At 39.3% G+C, this 17135-nt stretch overlaps 1 protein-coding gene across 12 annotated transcripts in view; it reads right to left on the bottom strand.

Annotated features, from left to right (window-relative positions):
* mybpc1 (myosin binding protein C1) overlaps positions 1 to 14299 on the bottom strand; it is a 36804-nt gene extending 22505 nt beyond the window's left edge. For 3 of the 12 annotated variants that reach the window (XM_082510228.1, XM_082510233.1, XM_082510235.1), the window contains exons 1-7: positions 14057 to 14299; positions 8729 to 8752; positions 6171 to 6242; positions 4474 to 4689; positions 3478 to 3525; positions 885 to 926; positions 466 to 507 (exon numbers count right to left, since the gene is read on the bottom strand). In XM_082510228.1, the coding sequence (XP_082366354.1) occupies positions 466 to 507; positions 885 to 926; positions 3478 to 3525; positions 4474 to 4689; positions 6171 to 6242; positions 8729 to 8752; positions 14057 to 14078 (466 nt within the window). In that variant the 5' untranslated portion in view covers positions 14079 to 14299. The remainder of the gene's footprint in view (positions 1 to 465; positions 508 to 884; positions 927 to 3477; positions 3526 to 4473; positions 4690 to 6170; positions 6243 to 8728; positions 8753 to 14056) is intronic. The other 9 variants (XM_082510232.1, XM_082510236.1, XM_082510234.1 and 6 more) reach the window with 9 other exon arrangements.
* Positions 14300 to 17135: the final 2836 nt, after the last annotated feature.

Here is a 17135-nt window from a genome sequence, read left to right as displayed (position 1 = left end):
GGATCTCAGCTTGCAACATGGAAAGCATGAAAGATATGCAAATAGAACAAGCAGCACCTAACTTTTTATTATTATTATTATTATTATTAAAGAAAAACTGGGTTTATAAATTCTTAATTGTCTGGATACTGCAGTCTTCTTTGGATCCTGGAGGTATGAATGAAGATAATGCTGTTGCCATATGATTGTGATTCACCTCTGTTGGGCACTGTGTTAATACTTTACGAAACTTCACCATGGACAAAATCTTGTTAGCTTTTCTGTGATAATTTTAAACCTTCTAAATGAAAATGAAAAAGATTTATTTCTCTGAAGCCCACTTTATGTCCTTTATGATTATGTGAAGACACAAAGAGTTGGGGAGACTTCAATAAAACAATCTTTTTCACGTTTCGCGCAATATTCTTGAAACAAATAAAACCGAACAAAGTTTCTCTAGAAGTGTAAGAGCTACCACTTTATTACCTGAGTCCTTTCTCCCCATGGCTGGCACAGGGACGCTATCATCTAAACAAAGACAGAGAGAAATTTACAGCATATTGTAAGAAATAGTACTGTAAAGTCCACTGAAGCAAGCACACACTCAGAAAACGATGACAAGCAGTTAAAGGTATGCAAGCAGTGAGGAATTCTGAAAGGTCAAAGTTTAAAGGTCAGAGTGCTTCTTTTTGGTTTTTTTGTTTCAAACTATATTGTGAACGCTGTTTGAAATTTTCGTTAGCAAGGGAGTTTTGAATATTTTGACTTTCTTCTGCTAAAAGGCTAACTTCCAAACACACAAAATACCTAGAGATAAACATGTCTCCAACATGTTTTCCACACTCAGCCACTGAATCATTTAAAATAAGCTTCTTGGTCAAAGATCTAAAATGGTGGGATCTTACTAGGCAGCTCAACTGAGAGTTTCTTGGTTGAACTGGCATCCTCTGTGGAAAAAAAAAACAGAGTTATAATCGAAATTAATCACTATAAATATAACTACTGCCGGTAGTTTGATGATTATTGTGGCTACAACAGTGTGGGTTGGACATTCAAAGGTTTAGGGAAGCTGTTTTTCTCTTTTATTTAGAAGTTAACCAAAATGTTCCAAACTAACTGACCAACACTAATACTGACACAGAAAACAAAAGCTTCAAAAAGAATACGTAGATGTAATGTTTCAAATTACATAACATGATGTAATTTGCATTAGTGTCCTTCTTCCAGCAAAAACAAACTCCAAACATACACTATATTGCCAAAAGCATTTCCTCACCTATCCAAGTCATTGAATTCAGGTGTTCCAATCAGTTTTATGGCCACGGGTCTATAAAATCAAGCACCTAGGCATGCAGACTACTTCTGCAAACATGTAAGCTCTCAGGAGCTCAGTGAATTCCAGCATGGTACCATGATAGGATGCCACCTGTGCAACAAGTCCAGTTGGGAAATTTCCTCACTACTAAATATATCACAGTCAACTGTTAGTGGTAGGTCGCCAACTTTCTGCAGAGCCAGTTGCTACAGATCTCCTAACTTAATGTGGCCTTCAGATTAGGTCATGATGAGTGCCTAGAGAGCTTAATGAGAGGGGTTTCCATGGCGAGCAGCTGCATGAAAGCCGTTCATCACAATGTAAAGCGTCAGATGCAGTGGTGCAAGCGCACAAATGCACTTCAGAAATTTCCATAAATGCACTCCTAAACCAAATGTATATATAATATATATTAAACCCTATGGATTAAAAATTGGATCTCACTCAAGTTCATATGCTTGTGAAGGAAAAAGAGCAGATACTTTTCGCAATAAAGTGAAGCAGGAGCACTGGAAGAGGCGTCGAGGGAAAAAAAAGGGAAAAGTAGCAATTTTAAAATTTTGCTCATTAGGCGTAGAACTTTTTGATTGCACCTTTTATAACTAATATGTTGTTAACAGAGATGACACACTGCCTGGGGAAATGTATCTCATTCATTTGACATAGAAATACGAAATATGCTTTTTTAGTATTGCAGAAATCGCAGGTTGAGTGTTTGCACAGCTCCTTTTAACCCGAATCATATGTTCACATAAATAAAACTGATATCAGGATCATAACTAACTGAAAACATAATAAAGAAAAATGAAGAAAAAAAAATAAAAACAAAAAAACCCCAGTAGCCTATACACATCTGTATATGTGATATAATTATGACAGCTGAATTAACACTTGAAGACATAAGTGGCATGCACATTTGTATTGCATGTGCAGTGATTTATACAGTGATTTATTTGGTGTATATTTTGCATGATACATGCATATAAAATATCATTACCACATCCATCTTTAGTTATCTTAGAGAAATAAAGGTTGAAGTGCAGGTAGAAATTATGCAGTGCAAGTTTGCAAGTAGAAATCACACATTTTCTACATGTATGTCAACAAGCATAGACATACATCTGAAGTTTACAGATGTGACACATCAGTATTAAATATTTACATCATTTAGATTGTAAAGGGTACTTTTGTCAATGCCTAAACCAGACTTAAAAATGTGTGTACTTATAAAGCCGTAAAGCACATTAGACACCAGAGAATTACAGTTTTGGTCAAACAACCATTATAGGCAAGAACATCCTAGTAATTTAGGATATTTAATGATTTTTTTGAAAAACCTTTCCAGGGGTGGGATGATTATACAGAATACATCTATGTTGAATTAAAAAGAGAAGAACAGGGTGCACAAGTTTGAATTTATTTGTGAATTTTTCTAGTACACATGGGGTCAATTGCAGAGCCACAACTCAAATTGGGATCATAAACAATTGCAGATTGCCAGTCGAACTCGTATATTGCAAAAAGTCTGTGGAATAATGAAGAAAGACTACTTCCAAATTCTTCAACTTCACTTCACTTGATCACAATTGGCTACTGAAATGGGGCAATAATCCCAAACACACATAAAAACTGGTTTTGAAATGGATAAAGTTATCTAGCTATAAGCTTCTGGAATGGCCTTCCCAAAGCCTTGACCTCAACCCTATTAAAGGTTTGTGAACTATGCTTAAAAACAATCAACTAGCAATTCTGCCAAGAAAAGTAGTCAAATATTCAAATTGAATTAAGCCAGAAAGGGACATATGTATATATTTTAGCTTGTTTTTTTTTTGTTTTACCCTGTGTGGATACGATTAAATCAAAATTAAATTCAACCTTTTGTAACTAATTATTGTTTTTTTTAAAGTCATTAAAACATTAAAATCCCAAAATGACCAAGATATCCATGCCCATGATGAGTGTATGTAAACTCCTGACCACCACTGTAGGAAGATTTTATTATTTCACTTTGTAGTTCTTAATTTCCTTCCTGTACAGGAGCAATAATTAAACTACCTAACACTGCTATTCCTTCAACCATCTTGCTAAAGTGCTTGAAATATTTTGGGAGCACTTACTATGATTAATTCGATTGCTTTATGGCAACCATAAGGAACTTGAAAAGGTCTGTTATTGGTACCAACCTGGTTGAGGTGTTGGGGATGGGGTAGTGGCTGCAGGTTTAGCATCATCTGGAATAAAGGTTGTCATTGACAAATAGACCCACTTATCAAAAGACTCAAGGTCAATCACTGGCAGGTCAACTTTGACATAAAAGCACGAGGCCAAGAAGGCCAATGACCACATGCGAGACAACTGTGTCATGCAATTCTTGGACATGAATGAAAAAGTTGTTTGATGGATTGGTTTGTGCACAACAAAACCCCCTAACTGCTGTACTGTAGAGTGAAACAGTGTGAGGTCATAGCTGTGTGTGTATTGCCGTATGATTCTTAGTCTGGCGTAACAAAAGCACAAGCAGACTAGCGTCAAAGTGTGTGTACACACACACACACACAAACAGGTATATCAGATAAAATTCAGCCTCAAAGCAGCACATAGTGGTAAAAAAAAGCTCATGGCTAAGCCAAGTAGCTCCATCTTTCCTCTACATAAAGAAAAATAATCCAAGGAAAGCGGCCTGTTTGTCAGTACTTTGATGTTCGCATGTTTTTGCCTTGTTGTTTCTGGATTATAAAGAACTAAGTTTGATGATTCACCTTGCAAATAAACTGCATCACTTTCATTTTGCCATTTCTCAACCTAATCAGTACTTTATCTTTTTATATAACTCTTTGGATCTGAAAACTCATAAATTTTGTTGTTGTTTTTTCTTTGAAGTCTGCATGCAATCAAAGTTAGGGTTGCACTGTTTAGGAAACAAGTGAGAAGTCAGTGCATGATGCCAATCAGTGAAGTTCAATGTTGACTTAGCAAAGTAATCTATTATCTTTTTGTTGATAGTAAAAATATTTTTGAAGTTATGTAGGTTGCTTTTGCCATGCTGCAGTGCAGTTGTAATGTGCAACTGAAAAGACTATTTCAATGCTCAGTGTGTTTGCTTTGATCAGCAAGAGGGGTAAAACATGCACTTTCACTGAGAGACATGGGATTGTTTCATATTAAAGAAGCATACTTACCAGGTGGTGGGGGAGAGCAAGTGCCCTCTTCCTTTAAAGTAGAGTTAGCAGACTCTGCTTGCTCTTTTACCCCAACCCCACCAGGCTGTGGTTGGATTGAGCCATTCACGGCAGGACACGGCTCCTGAGCCACCACAGCCTGTACTGGCACAGGCTCTGTGGATTCTGGTTTCTTCCCATCAGTCTCTACTGGTTCTTTCCCCTCTGCTACTGCCTCTGTACAGCAGACAAAGCGCCAGGCTGGAGCAGCAAGCATTGAGCACAAACACACGAAGCCTCACAAGACAATGCTTGCTCAAATGAGATGAGTATAAATAGCTAATGACCAGATAGACTGAAATTGACGATATTTGAGGCAGGAAGATGAGTCTAAAGCTTAAGTAATATGTATGATATGTATCTTATACACCTACTGGGATTGTGTATTCGCTGGTCCTTAATAAAGAAAACTACACTATAACAATACTGTATCTAAGTCTGTGACAATATGATAATATTCTTAATATAAGACCTCAGCAAACACTTTCACTTATAAATATGGGTTAGCATAGCAAGATGTTTATTTTGTAAACTGTGGCTCAATTTAGAAGAAAAAGATGACAAAGCAGGGTATGCTTTAGGGTTAGCAGGCCCTTCTCAATCATCCCTCACTTACTTGTTCAGTGTTTAGTTTTTCCTGGTGAGTAGATTTTGTTTTATGCCACTTTTCCCTCAATTAATACAGGATGCTCTATGGCCTGGTATTGTTAGCTCTGTTAATTTAGTTTTATTGTGTAGTCTGGGTAAAATCCCAAACTGCATTAGGTGGTGCTTCATTTTTATAGTATTTGAAGATGAGAAGACAACCAAATGACAGCAAAGATCAACAAAGCAGTTGCATTTTTCTTGAGTATCACTGAAATACTTGCATCTAATATCCATCCATCTACTAGTGTTTGGGTCATATTATTACAAAGGACAAGTGTCAGCCTCATAGTAGTGCTTTAACAGAAATCCCAGGATCACCAGAATCAATAGGATTGTCCTTTTAGCAGAATGAATGTGGCAAGTAATTCAATGCATCACTGAAATATTTCATCTGGAGCTAAAGAAGTGACCTGACAGACTGAAAGAAAACCAGCAGGAATAGAGCAGTGCTTTAAAGTCCACAAATTAATCTCCATTAAAGGAATCTAGTGGTATTCTGGCGTTTTATCAGAAATGTCAGTGAAGAAGCTATCTGGTCATTGCATATCTATACTGTAAAGTGATCAAGGAGGCAGGGATTTACTAACTCAGTAAATCGGGACAGTTGGCCGTTGACTGGAGCCAACAGAGTCAGTAAAGCCCGGGATCTGTAATCCCTCATCGACCTCCTGTTTGATAACATATACAGCTGAGTACAAAAACAGCCACAGCATGACTTAGTAACAGCTCCATGAATCAAGGCACGTGCATCTAGAGCAGTGCAGGCATGTGGATGTGTGCACAGTGAGTGGGGTGGTTTGCTGCAGCTAAACTAATTTCTTGTGTGAACATTGTGTGCTGAGTGATCATACCTCCACAAGAACAGTGCAGTTTCAGGCCTCGCACGGTGAATTAAAAAAAATGAAATTGTGATGGCACACACCAAACGAACACGTGATGTGAGTGTGACCAGCAAAAAGTGCGAAACATTCTGGGGCAAGTGAAGAGGGAGGCATCAGGGTTATACCCACCTGGGGGTGGAGATACCTCCAGGGAAATCTCAGGTGGGGGTGGGGCACCGCTACTTTCTGGGGCAACACTTTCTGAGCATGTGACAAATATAGTTGTGGATGGAACAGCTGCTTTTGATAAGCAATAAAGCTTCAGCATCTGCAGTGCCTCTCTCACTTTCACACACACACACACCCAAACAAACAGACACACACTCACACGGACAGAGACACACAGCTATATCCACCCACCTGCCTGCAAGTATGCATACTTTATCACAAAACATCATCATTTTCCAGAACATCCTCCTAGACTCATCAGTAAGCTCTCTGACTGAAAATGTGCTGTTAATATGTCAACACTTGAGGCTGTGCAAAGGTCGTTCATGTTGAAATGCACATTAATACGCATTAATAAACACACCGGTTGGAAGTGTCGTGCTTCGTCAGGCAATGTCGTGCATTCATTATATTCCTCAGTAACTGTTAGATCCTCTCATTTTAGAGAATGCGTGCTCGAAGGGATTACACAGTAAACTGATAGGAATGCACGTTACTGTTACAGCTGTAAAACTGCCGGAACTCTAGCTTTGCCCTGTGCAGCTTCCGCATCTGAACACTAGGATGAGTGTTGGGCTCTGAGACACTATTTTATATTGTGCTACAGTAATGGGATTATATTGACTTAATGATTTTCCTCATTAACAAGCACTATATAAAAGTATTAATTTATTAATGTCTGTTTTTCTTTTTTGCTGTCTTGCGTCTTAGTCAGAGTTCTCATACCAGAGCGTGAAATACTGCCACATTATCAGAAGCCACTGGTGTCTGGGCTTTGAATTTGGACAGCAGCTGAATGAAGGTTCACAGTGGCAGAAAGCACAAGTTAGTCAACCACTTAAGGGCTCTCATGTTCGCCTCATTTGATGTGACACAAACACTGGTTGCTAGAGAAATGTGTGTTTTCCCTGACTGGTTGGTAAGTGGTTTCTGTAGGTTGCTGGCTGTCACTGGGTATAATCAGTTGCAAAAACTGAGAGAATTGTGACGCCAACTGAAAATGGAGAAGGTTCATAGTAAACTTTGTGGCTCAGCACCACAGCCAACATGTTTCATAAGGCGCAACTTTTACTCTGAAAGGGAACCTTCTTCATTTCCAGTTACCATCACACATACAGCTCAGAGTGTTTGTAGACAAGGCCGTCCTTTCCATTCAAATTACGACCACAATAATATGTTAGCAACCATGGAAAGTGTTACCATGGCAGCAAGCAATAGCAAAATCATACAAATGGAAAACTATGACATGTATGACTCAAATTTAAGTGTTTCACTTCAAATTCAAGTCAACTTCTGTAAATACCAAATACCATTTTTGATGTCCTTTCAGAAGGCACTAGATAAGACAGATGAAAAGTGGTGTTTAGGGACACTAAATAATGCTGGGAAATTTGTGTTGTGAGACAGGATTGTATGACTCAGTCTTTTTATGGATTTTTTTTTACTTAGACCCCACCTGTTTTATAGCTACATGATGACAGTGATCATAACCCTTGCTTTTTTTTGGAGTAAGGTCTGACTATTCTGGGGAGGCCTAGAGGGGTCAGGCCATGTGGATTCTGTTGTAGCGGGATGACCTGGATCTTCTGTTTTTTTATTGATTCTTTTGTGTTGCCTCTATAGAGGACTTCAAGGACAGCCTGACACAAAGTTGGTAGTGAAGAAACTCAATGTGTATTCTTATTAGTAGTATAAGTGGCTGCAAATAAAAGAGTACAGGATGACCAATGTCACACCTGTGACCCGTTTTGCCAATAATCATTATTGAAAAAACACCTTGTGCATTTTACTTCTGTGAAAGCGGGCAGTATTTGACATCCTGGTAATCAGAACACGCCAAATGACTAAAAGAGCAGACTCCTTATATTTTCATCTTATTTACATAACTCTCCCTATTTCATATGAAGTGCTGCTATACGTTTTCAATAATGCTGACCTTAGCCTGGTTGTGATGTAGTCTTTTTATTTCTACATGTGTTAAATACAGAAAATTTCCGGGAATAATATTTTACTTGGATCCTAAAAAGCTGAGCTCTCCCGCCACCCGACTGAGCTGGAGCATTAAGATGCTGAAGCTCCAAGGTCGCCGGCAAAAAGCCAATAACACGCCAGCAGCTTGCTCACATGGGATGGCAGAGGCGTCAGCTGAATCAACAGTGAGGGATCAGCTGGCTGACGAGAGGAATGTCAGAGATGCTGACAGCTTGGTCATTGCTACAGATCTCTGTGAAGCACGGCAGCATATCCATACTGCCGACTATTGGCTCCACATTTACACTCCTATGCGGCAGTGTTTGCACATTCACGCCAGGTTCATTATATTACATGTGTAGACCTGTTCTGCTTTGTGCCTGTACAACAAGTGAAAACAAGGGTTGCTGTTTGATGTCAGCAGTGGTATTTTCTACTGAAATTGCATACTTGTGTAAATTTTGAGCGACTTTTTATAAAAAATTGTGTATTGTGCAACTCTACGCTGCTGGACTGTGAGGTGATAGGATGATAAGATGTGCACTCACCCTCTGGCTGACCATTTGGCTCATCTACAGGAAGAAAAAGAAAATACAACTATGAAACATGACAGCAGAATTACTTGCATTATGACTCTCTTTTTTTCTTAGTTTGAGCACACTGATTTTACGTATTACGTACTTACATATTTCAGATCATTCAAGCAAATTTTAATATTATGCAAAAAGATATCATGATATCATGATTAAATACAAAATTTATGTTTTTAAATGATGGTTTCATTTATTAAGTCAAAAAAAAACCTTTCATAACCACACAGGTTCCCCTCTTATTAAATCATAAATTAACTTTGAGCAACCGCATTTTTTGGAAAGCTTAGTTCAATTTTTTAGCTACACCCAAACCTGATAGCTATTAAGTCAAGAAATTACTTAAATAAAAACCTGTCTGACAAAGAGAGGTAGTTTTTTTTTGTTTGTTTTTTTTAAAAAGCAGCACATCATGCTGGGATCTAAAGAACCTCAAGAGCATATGCAACAGAAGTCATTGACATCTATGAGTCTGGAAAGGGATACAAAGCCATTTCTAAGGCTTTAGGACTATAGTGAACCATAGTGACAGCTGTTACCCACAAACTGAAAACAGCAGGGAACCTTCCCAGAAGTGGCCAGCTGACCAAAATTACTCTAAGAGTGCATCAATGGCTCATTCAGGAAGTCACAAAAGACCCCAGAACAACATCCAAAGAACTGCCGACCTCCCTTGCCTCAGCTAAGGTCAGAGTTCACAATCCAGCACTAAGACAAAGACTGGGCAAAAATTGCATAGCAGAGTTTCAAGGAGATAACCACTGGTGAACAAAAAAATCATAAAGACTCATCTCATATTTGCCAAAAAACATCTCAATGATCCCAAAGACTTTGGGAAAAGTGCGGTTATACCTTTAATAAAACGAATGTCATACCATTGTCAAACACACCTGCCACTTCTCAGTAACTCAAACAAAAAGAAGGTTTTGAAGTGGACTAGTCAAAGTCCTGCATTAAATCATATTGTGATCCTTTGATATTACTTTAAATAGGCTGTTCATGGTGGAAAACCCTCAGGTGTGGCTGAATTAAAACAAATCTGGAAGACGAGTGGGCCAAAATTCTTCCAGTGATGTGAAAGACACTTCAAGTGATCACGAATACAAATACCCGTTTGGTTTGAATATCCTTTAAAAGAAGAATTTAAAATTTTTTATTTTGTAATTGCAATAATAATACATAATATTGTAATTTGTTTGATTATCTGCAACGTAAGTGTGAGAAAAAAACAGTGTCCAAAAATCTTAGAAATCACAAAAGAGACAAATACTTTTTCACAGCACTGTAGCCAAATTGCACCTCCACAAAACTGTTTCCACAAATAGAGGCTATTGTGAGGAAAAAAAGATATAATGTAGACATTTGAACAAAGACTTGGTAATCCTCTCTCTTCCAATTACACACACCTTTTGTCTCAACTGCCTTCTGCTCACATCGATCATCACTATTTATGAAAACATAAACAGAGCAGTAGCATGGCGACTTCTTACTCTGTAGGCTAACCCCTGCTGCCCTCTTCTGCAGGTACTTTCAGGGTCACAGGCTATCATTTATATCATTTATCATTTTTGACAGGTGGTCTTATCACCGGGGACTGAGGGCTGCTGTCTGCAAATAGCAGCAAGGGCAACTCCAAAGCTTAAACACAAAACCAGTGCAAAGTAAGTAAGTGTAGAAGTAACAAAAACTTCCTCTAGGATCCACGAGAGGCAGGATCCATATGGGAGGCAGTCCCAATACACTCCTATGTCAAAATGTTCAACTTTACAGCATTAAAATGCATTTTAAAGACTGGTACTAAAATATTTTTGGCTTTTGTGGATAAAGTCCTCCTTTAAAACAGGTCTGAGAGGGGTGAATTTAATTTTATAACACAACCACATTGAAAATTGAGTAATGGGTGTGGTCATAGTCTGCAAGGCCTCATGCACTACTTCCAGCATTTAAATGGACCTAATCAGTGCTTGTGTGATGTTGGAGCCTCTTGGAGCATTTACCTGGATTATCTGATTGAGATTGTGGTAGGCTGTGAACAACAGACCATCTATGAAGTTTGAGCTTCAGTTTTGGTGAGTATTTTATTAGTCTGTTTCTGAGCACTAATTAGCTAATATCACTCCAAGCGTTGCACCCACATAGTTTATAGGTACCTAATAAATTAGCACTCCGCACTTTCATCCAAGAACATGGCTACTGCCAAAATGCTAACCTCAAAAATGTAAAATGCTAAGTCCAAAACATATGAGTGATGCCATCCTGGTTAAAGCTATCTTTTATACAGTCTAATGCTAGCCAGTAGCATCTGAATGAAGGCAATGCATGCTAAAAACAGACAGAAGTTAGCAAAACAAAGCACATTTAAGTGCAGCATATTGTCATATCTGTAGCTCGAAATGTCATGTCATCAGTTATGCTGTAGAGTTAAAAATATCGTCGGCGCTTGGATGAAGTTGACAGTTAGGGTACATAATGCCCAACATTTCATAGTCTTGTATAGGACCTGGTCCACTACTGTTATGTATCCATAAATTTGTGTATGCTTTTTAACATTATAGGTTTACAAAATTTACATTTTTGCAGCAAAGTACATTGAAATTTACTCCTGCAGAAATCTTTGTCAGATACTTAATGCCCCAAATAATTAATAATAATTATTAAAGTTTATTAGAGGGGTTTTTGGCACTAAAACACCTTGGATTCAAGAAAAATGTGAGATGTGGAGAGTGTTTAAACCTCTTATTACAGCCATAAAAATGTATATTTTAAAAAAGTGAATTTAGTACTTCATATTCATGACATTAAATGTCAGTGGGTGAACACATGGGAATCCCAAGGGTGGAATATTGTTGAAATGTCTGTATCCCTGTAGAAAAAACTTTCCTTCCTCCGTGTATTGTCCATCTTGTCACTGCCACCTGTTTGAAGCCCATCAGTGAAAACTGTAACCCTAATTCCTTGTGCAGTATGTCTACTGACATATATACATTTTCTTCCGTTGCCACTTAGCTTCTGATATCTCTCCATTTGTAATGATTCCCTCTTAGCGTTCCTTGTCAAAATTAGCCACAGTTCTGTCTCACTCCAAAACAATGTGTTGCTGGCCCGTGTGCCAGAATCCTGCAGGGTCACATCATGTACCCAAGAGCGAGCCTTGCTCTGTCTCATCACCGTAGAGATAATGAGAGTGGAGAAAGGTTTTGTTTTACCTCTGAGGACTCTCAGCGCAGCTGACGGAGCTGCAGGTATTTTCAGCTGTCGCCGCTGCTGGCGTGCAGACAGAAGGGCTCATATGTGTATGTAAGCTAAATGGCCAGAGGCTTCATTTTTCCTAATATAGACCCCTATTGCTCTGATAAGACATTCAAGCTAAAGCTAATACAACCAGACCCTTTCTGGTGATTTAGTTTTTCCATTTACTGCTTTGATAACAACTACACTGAAGGACCCTTTAGGAATCAGCACTTGAGTGGCAGTTAGTTGCTGACAGGTTTCCCCTGTGTATTTCATCATGGGCTTGATTTGCTAGGTGGTATTCAGTAACACAAAGTGTTTGAGGATAAAGCCCAGGGGAGTGTTGGACCTTAGTGACAATAAATATTACGAGGTAAAGACATGGCCTTTACTACCTCTGAAATTTTGTCACAGTTCATGAGGATCGCTGGGCACAGATTTGGAGATTTAATAGGGAGCTGCCTGACCTCTGAGTGATCCATCCTGAGCACAGGGTGGCAGGGAGGTGTCTGTTTTGGCGTGGAGGAGGGGCAGTGAAAGGAGATGGCAGTGAACAAGGGATGGGGATTAAAAGTGTGCTCATTCTGAACTATTCCAGGGACAAGAATCCTGCTCCCCAGAGATCCAGGGACAACTCAACCACTCCGTAATCTCTGGTTGGGACATTTTAAAGGCTTGAGAGCCGGGTGTCTAAAACAACAGCCCCTACCCTCCTCCTCTTCAGCTGTTCAGACTCATTTAAAGAACAATACTTTTCCGCCCTTATTTATCTGCTGCTTGGGGCTGTGCAGCTATTTATGGGTAGTGTTTGTAGCAGACAGGAATCTGCTGCCTTTAATTCACCACAGCCTTGATTCCCGAGGGATCATGGATGGTCATGGCACCAGATGAACTCTGTAAGAACAGGTATTGATTGTCACATCACTTCGCACATCACTCTCTCTTAACTGCAAACGACGCAAATAGAAAGGGAGCTAAATTGGTACTGTAAGGTACTGTTAGGGTTTTGTAGCTTGCAGATTGTCAAGTTAATGCTTTAATCCAGTATTTATAATGCTTTACGATCTAAAAGGCAAAGCTTGTTTGATGTGCGGCAACCCTCAGTCCTTTCAAACACCTAAAACATATTTTAATGGAAGGTAAATCAAATACAGAGATGTATTTGTGTACAAAGAGATGTGCAAACAATGCACAGCAGTCCAAGAGCTGGTATGGACACACCAATCCTCTTCTAGAGAATCATAGATTTTGAAAGTTCTATTATGTGTAATTCGGAAGCCATCCAAAAGCTGAACAAAGCGTTTGATTTTCTCTACATGGGCATGTCTGGGTCAACAACAGATGCTGCCCGGAGAACTGAGCTAATCGGTAGAGTGGGAGTAATACCATAAGGTAATGACAGACACAAGTGGATTAAAAGGGAATGTTGATGGACATGATGGTAGAGATGAGTGACACTCCAGTGTGAAAGAAAGATCCAACATGAGGGCACGACAGGGGATGGTGAAGCTGCAGTTGAACAAAAACTCAATTAGAAGATATCTACAATCAAGATGTTATTTATCCTTACACGGTTCAACCCTCACACTTTCCATCCAGCTTGCATCATCCCTCAGGGGTAGTTTTTTTCCTGAGCACTCATCAACATTCCTCTCCTGTGCTTTACCATCTTGTCTTTCTCCAGTCAAATCAATCTAAACCGATCCAGTATGCCAAGCTTTGCAATAATACTATCTGTTTGTACGCCTCAAATCTTCTCTTGTACCAAGGATGGTAGAAACACGCACGCATCAGTAATACAATACCACTTTCAAAGTCACTTTGAGGATTCCTATGAACAAGCTGGCAGGCAAGCCATAGAGTGATGGAGCTCCTCACAGCCAGTAACAACAAACTGTGCTGCCCTCAATCAAAAAAAAAAAGCAGAACCACATTGTAAACCTTAAACTGTTGCAAATTCTCAGCATTTGTACCTTTTAAAACAATTAAAACATAAACTGTAACAGGTGGTTGGACCCCAGCTGCATGCTGGCAACATACTGTTAAAACTCCTACCTTTCTTTGTGGGCTCTGGCATCTTGAGCTGCGTCCCAAAGAAGCTACCAAGGAGTCAAAAGATGCAGGTAGGATTCTTGTATGAGGCGTGGGAGCCTCCTCAGTCCAGGAGGGACAGATAGGTGCTGATGGTGAGTAGGACAATAGCGAATAAAAACCCTCAGAGACCCCTTTGCAGCAGAGTGATGGGAGATGAAGAGGGCACAGGGATACGGTTTGGAAAAGTCAGTGGGGAGAAGAGGGGGACCGATAACAGATCAAGGAGGGACAGGCTTTTAGGCCTTATATAGAGATGTGGCATGCTCCTCCTCTCTGTAGTTGACAATGCAGCTCCATCCTACACCTACTGTAACATTATTGTCCCATACCCAGTGCGAGGCCATGAATTACAAGTGCATCAGGATGTTAAATTCACAACACTTTTAACTTGACTCATTCTCAAAGTTTGCATCAGTGTTTACAGCATATTTTGGGTGATGTTTTAGAGTCGTAATATTATAATGAATCATTGTTTGAGCATTTAAACACACAGATGGATTGTTTAAGTTTTGTTTTTTTAGTAAGCTGTGCTTACAAAGGCTTAAACTTTGTATATAGTGGAGACTATTTTCAGTGTCAGATATTGTTTACTAACTTGTATTTAAAGCTGCAGCATGATGTATGTGGGATTGACCTAAAAATAGACCACACACATACATTGTGATCAAATAAATATGTTGCTGTGGTGCTGTACAGTACATTCAGCTACACATGGAATTATGGAAATTCCAGATTTTGGACAAATTTTCCAAAATACCAACCTTATATTGACTAGTTAGTCTTTTTGAAATTATTTGCTGTAGCCTTTATCTTACTTTGTAATATCATTACTACTAAGATTGCTTCCACGGTAGATCACTGGCAAAACAGGAGGTGGGATATAAAAGGAAAAGGTGTCGTCATTGTTAACAGGCCCGAGGCTGATGTAATACTCTCCGACAATCCTGGGTTATGCTCACATGATATACGACATATTCAGAGAATGTATGGATTCGTTATTCAAAAAAAAGAACAAACTTAGAGTTGACAAGCAGGGGCTCAATGCCAGGTGCCAGATATCAGCTTAATCCAAGGGGAATGCTGTCCAAGAACAGCAGGCTTTCCGACCTGGCAAATAAATAGTGGGGAGATGCCTGGGCACTGGTTATACGGCCTATACTTAGAAAGCTGTCATAAACCTTGACATTTGACATGTGTATCTGACATGAAAAGAGGGTTTCATTGAGATTTATGTAACTGAAAGGGTTGCTTTGGTCCTAATTAATCTTTTTAGCACGTCAAACTCAAGTGATAAATCAAACGTAGTCTTTAATAAGGTCGTGAAGACTAAACAACAAGGCTGAAAGCTGATGGATTTACGAGCGCCAACACACTGAAGCGTCTTCACTTGTACAGTGTCACTCTCCTGCTACTGACAAATATCATGAGCATGTTGGGGACCTCTCTCATATGGAAGTGGATGGCCCAGCTGCACAGTCAAGGCAAGGCTGAGCTCTATTTTGGGGCTGTGGAGCAGGAATGCAGCTTAAAGCATTATGAAGAAACAGAGACAGTCACAGCTTATAGCAAAGCTCTTTTTAAATGAGCAGCAACAAAATTAGACCCATTCTGCAAACCAAAGGAAATCATCATCCTGTGATTAGGAAGCATTCAATTTATCATACACTCCTGCCTTAAACGCCTGTTTTCATAGTTCAGTTTGTGGCCTTTCTTGGTAACAGACAACCATAGTTCAGTTAGCCCATTTATAACTGCAAGTGGGCTCCAGCAGTAAATACTGGGCTTAGGGAAGTATCATGTGGGCTACAAAGAGAACAAAACCATTTGGAGTTGCCTGTGAGGGGCGAGACTTCACATCACAGAGGAGACTAAGCCGTGAGGTCACGTCACACAAATGAAGTTTAATGGACGCTGGAGGCGTTGAAAAGGACTACACTGACACCCTCTGGCTTCTAGCAGCCATCAAATCCATCACATGAGGAAAAAAACAAGTGCAAATTCACATTTCTGTCCATTGAGAGAGACAAAAGCAACTCTGTTTCCAAGAGAACGTGTGACTGAAAACTACAGTTTTTCCTGTAAAATACTCACAACCAAAAGTGTATTTTGGAGAGATGCATTTTTAGGACATATGCAAACATGCTTGCAGAAGAAATTATATTTAGTAAGGAATAATTACAAACTATCGGCCCGTGTAAAGACCTTACCCATGTGGATTTGAAATTTCAGGACTTCAGTGGTCAACGAACGGAACTTAATTCACATTTCTCTCCCTCTGTTGGTTATTTTGTATTCTAGATCGTATACAGATATTGAGGACTGGGGATTCACATGAAACCTAAGCAGAGTTAATTAACTGCACCTGTATGCATATGCTCCGGGCTTGAAACTGTGATGCTCAATTGCATCGTTAGATTACAGACAGTTAGGATAACAGTGTGTTTTCCATGCTAAATCAATGCTGTAGCTGGGCATCAAGTATAATGTCGAGTTATGAAATATATAGCTGTCTTGCAAAGCGGGCCATTAACATGCTGAATAAATAACATAAAAAATAAACATCAAATAGCCCACCTCTGTGTGGCTTTTTCACCACATCGCATAGTTTAAAATCTCAAGTGTGAAAACTTATAAAAGGTTTTCACCGCATTTTTATTAAATACCGTACTCTGCAAAAGTTTCAAGACACCCCTCCTTTCTTTGTATTTTGCTTCCAAGCAGCCAGACTTTCTTGTGTTTTTTAAGTGGTCTTAAGTATCATTTCTCCAGGCTTTCTGAACGTTTTTCACTCATTTTTAGTCCAGTCCTTGTACCTGAGGAACAAAAATTACTCTGCAAGTGGCTACTTAATGTGTGTGAATGTGTGTGTGAATGGGTGAATGACTGAATGTAGTGTAAAGCGCTTTGGGGTCCTATGGACTAGAAAAGCGCTATACAAATGCAGGCCATTTACCATTTAAGCTACTTAAGGCTACTAAAAAAGGCCATAAAAGCCACCTAACTCAAGGGATGAACCAGTATTGGGTGTACACATAACAGA

This window comes from Aulonocara stuartgranti, assembly GCF_965226115.1.
Source record: "Aulonocara stuartgranti genome assembly, chromosome: 17".
Taxonomy (NCBI): Eukaryota; Metazoa; Chordata; class Actinopteri; order Cichliformes; family Cichlidae; genus Aulonocara; species Aulonocara stuartgranti.
This window is presented reverse-complemented; position numbering and strand designations above follow the sequence as displayed.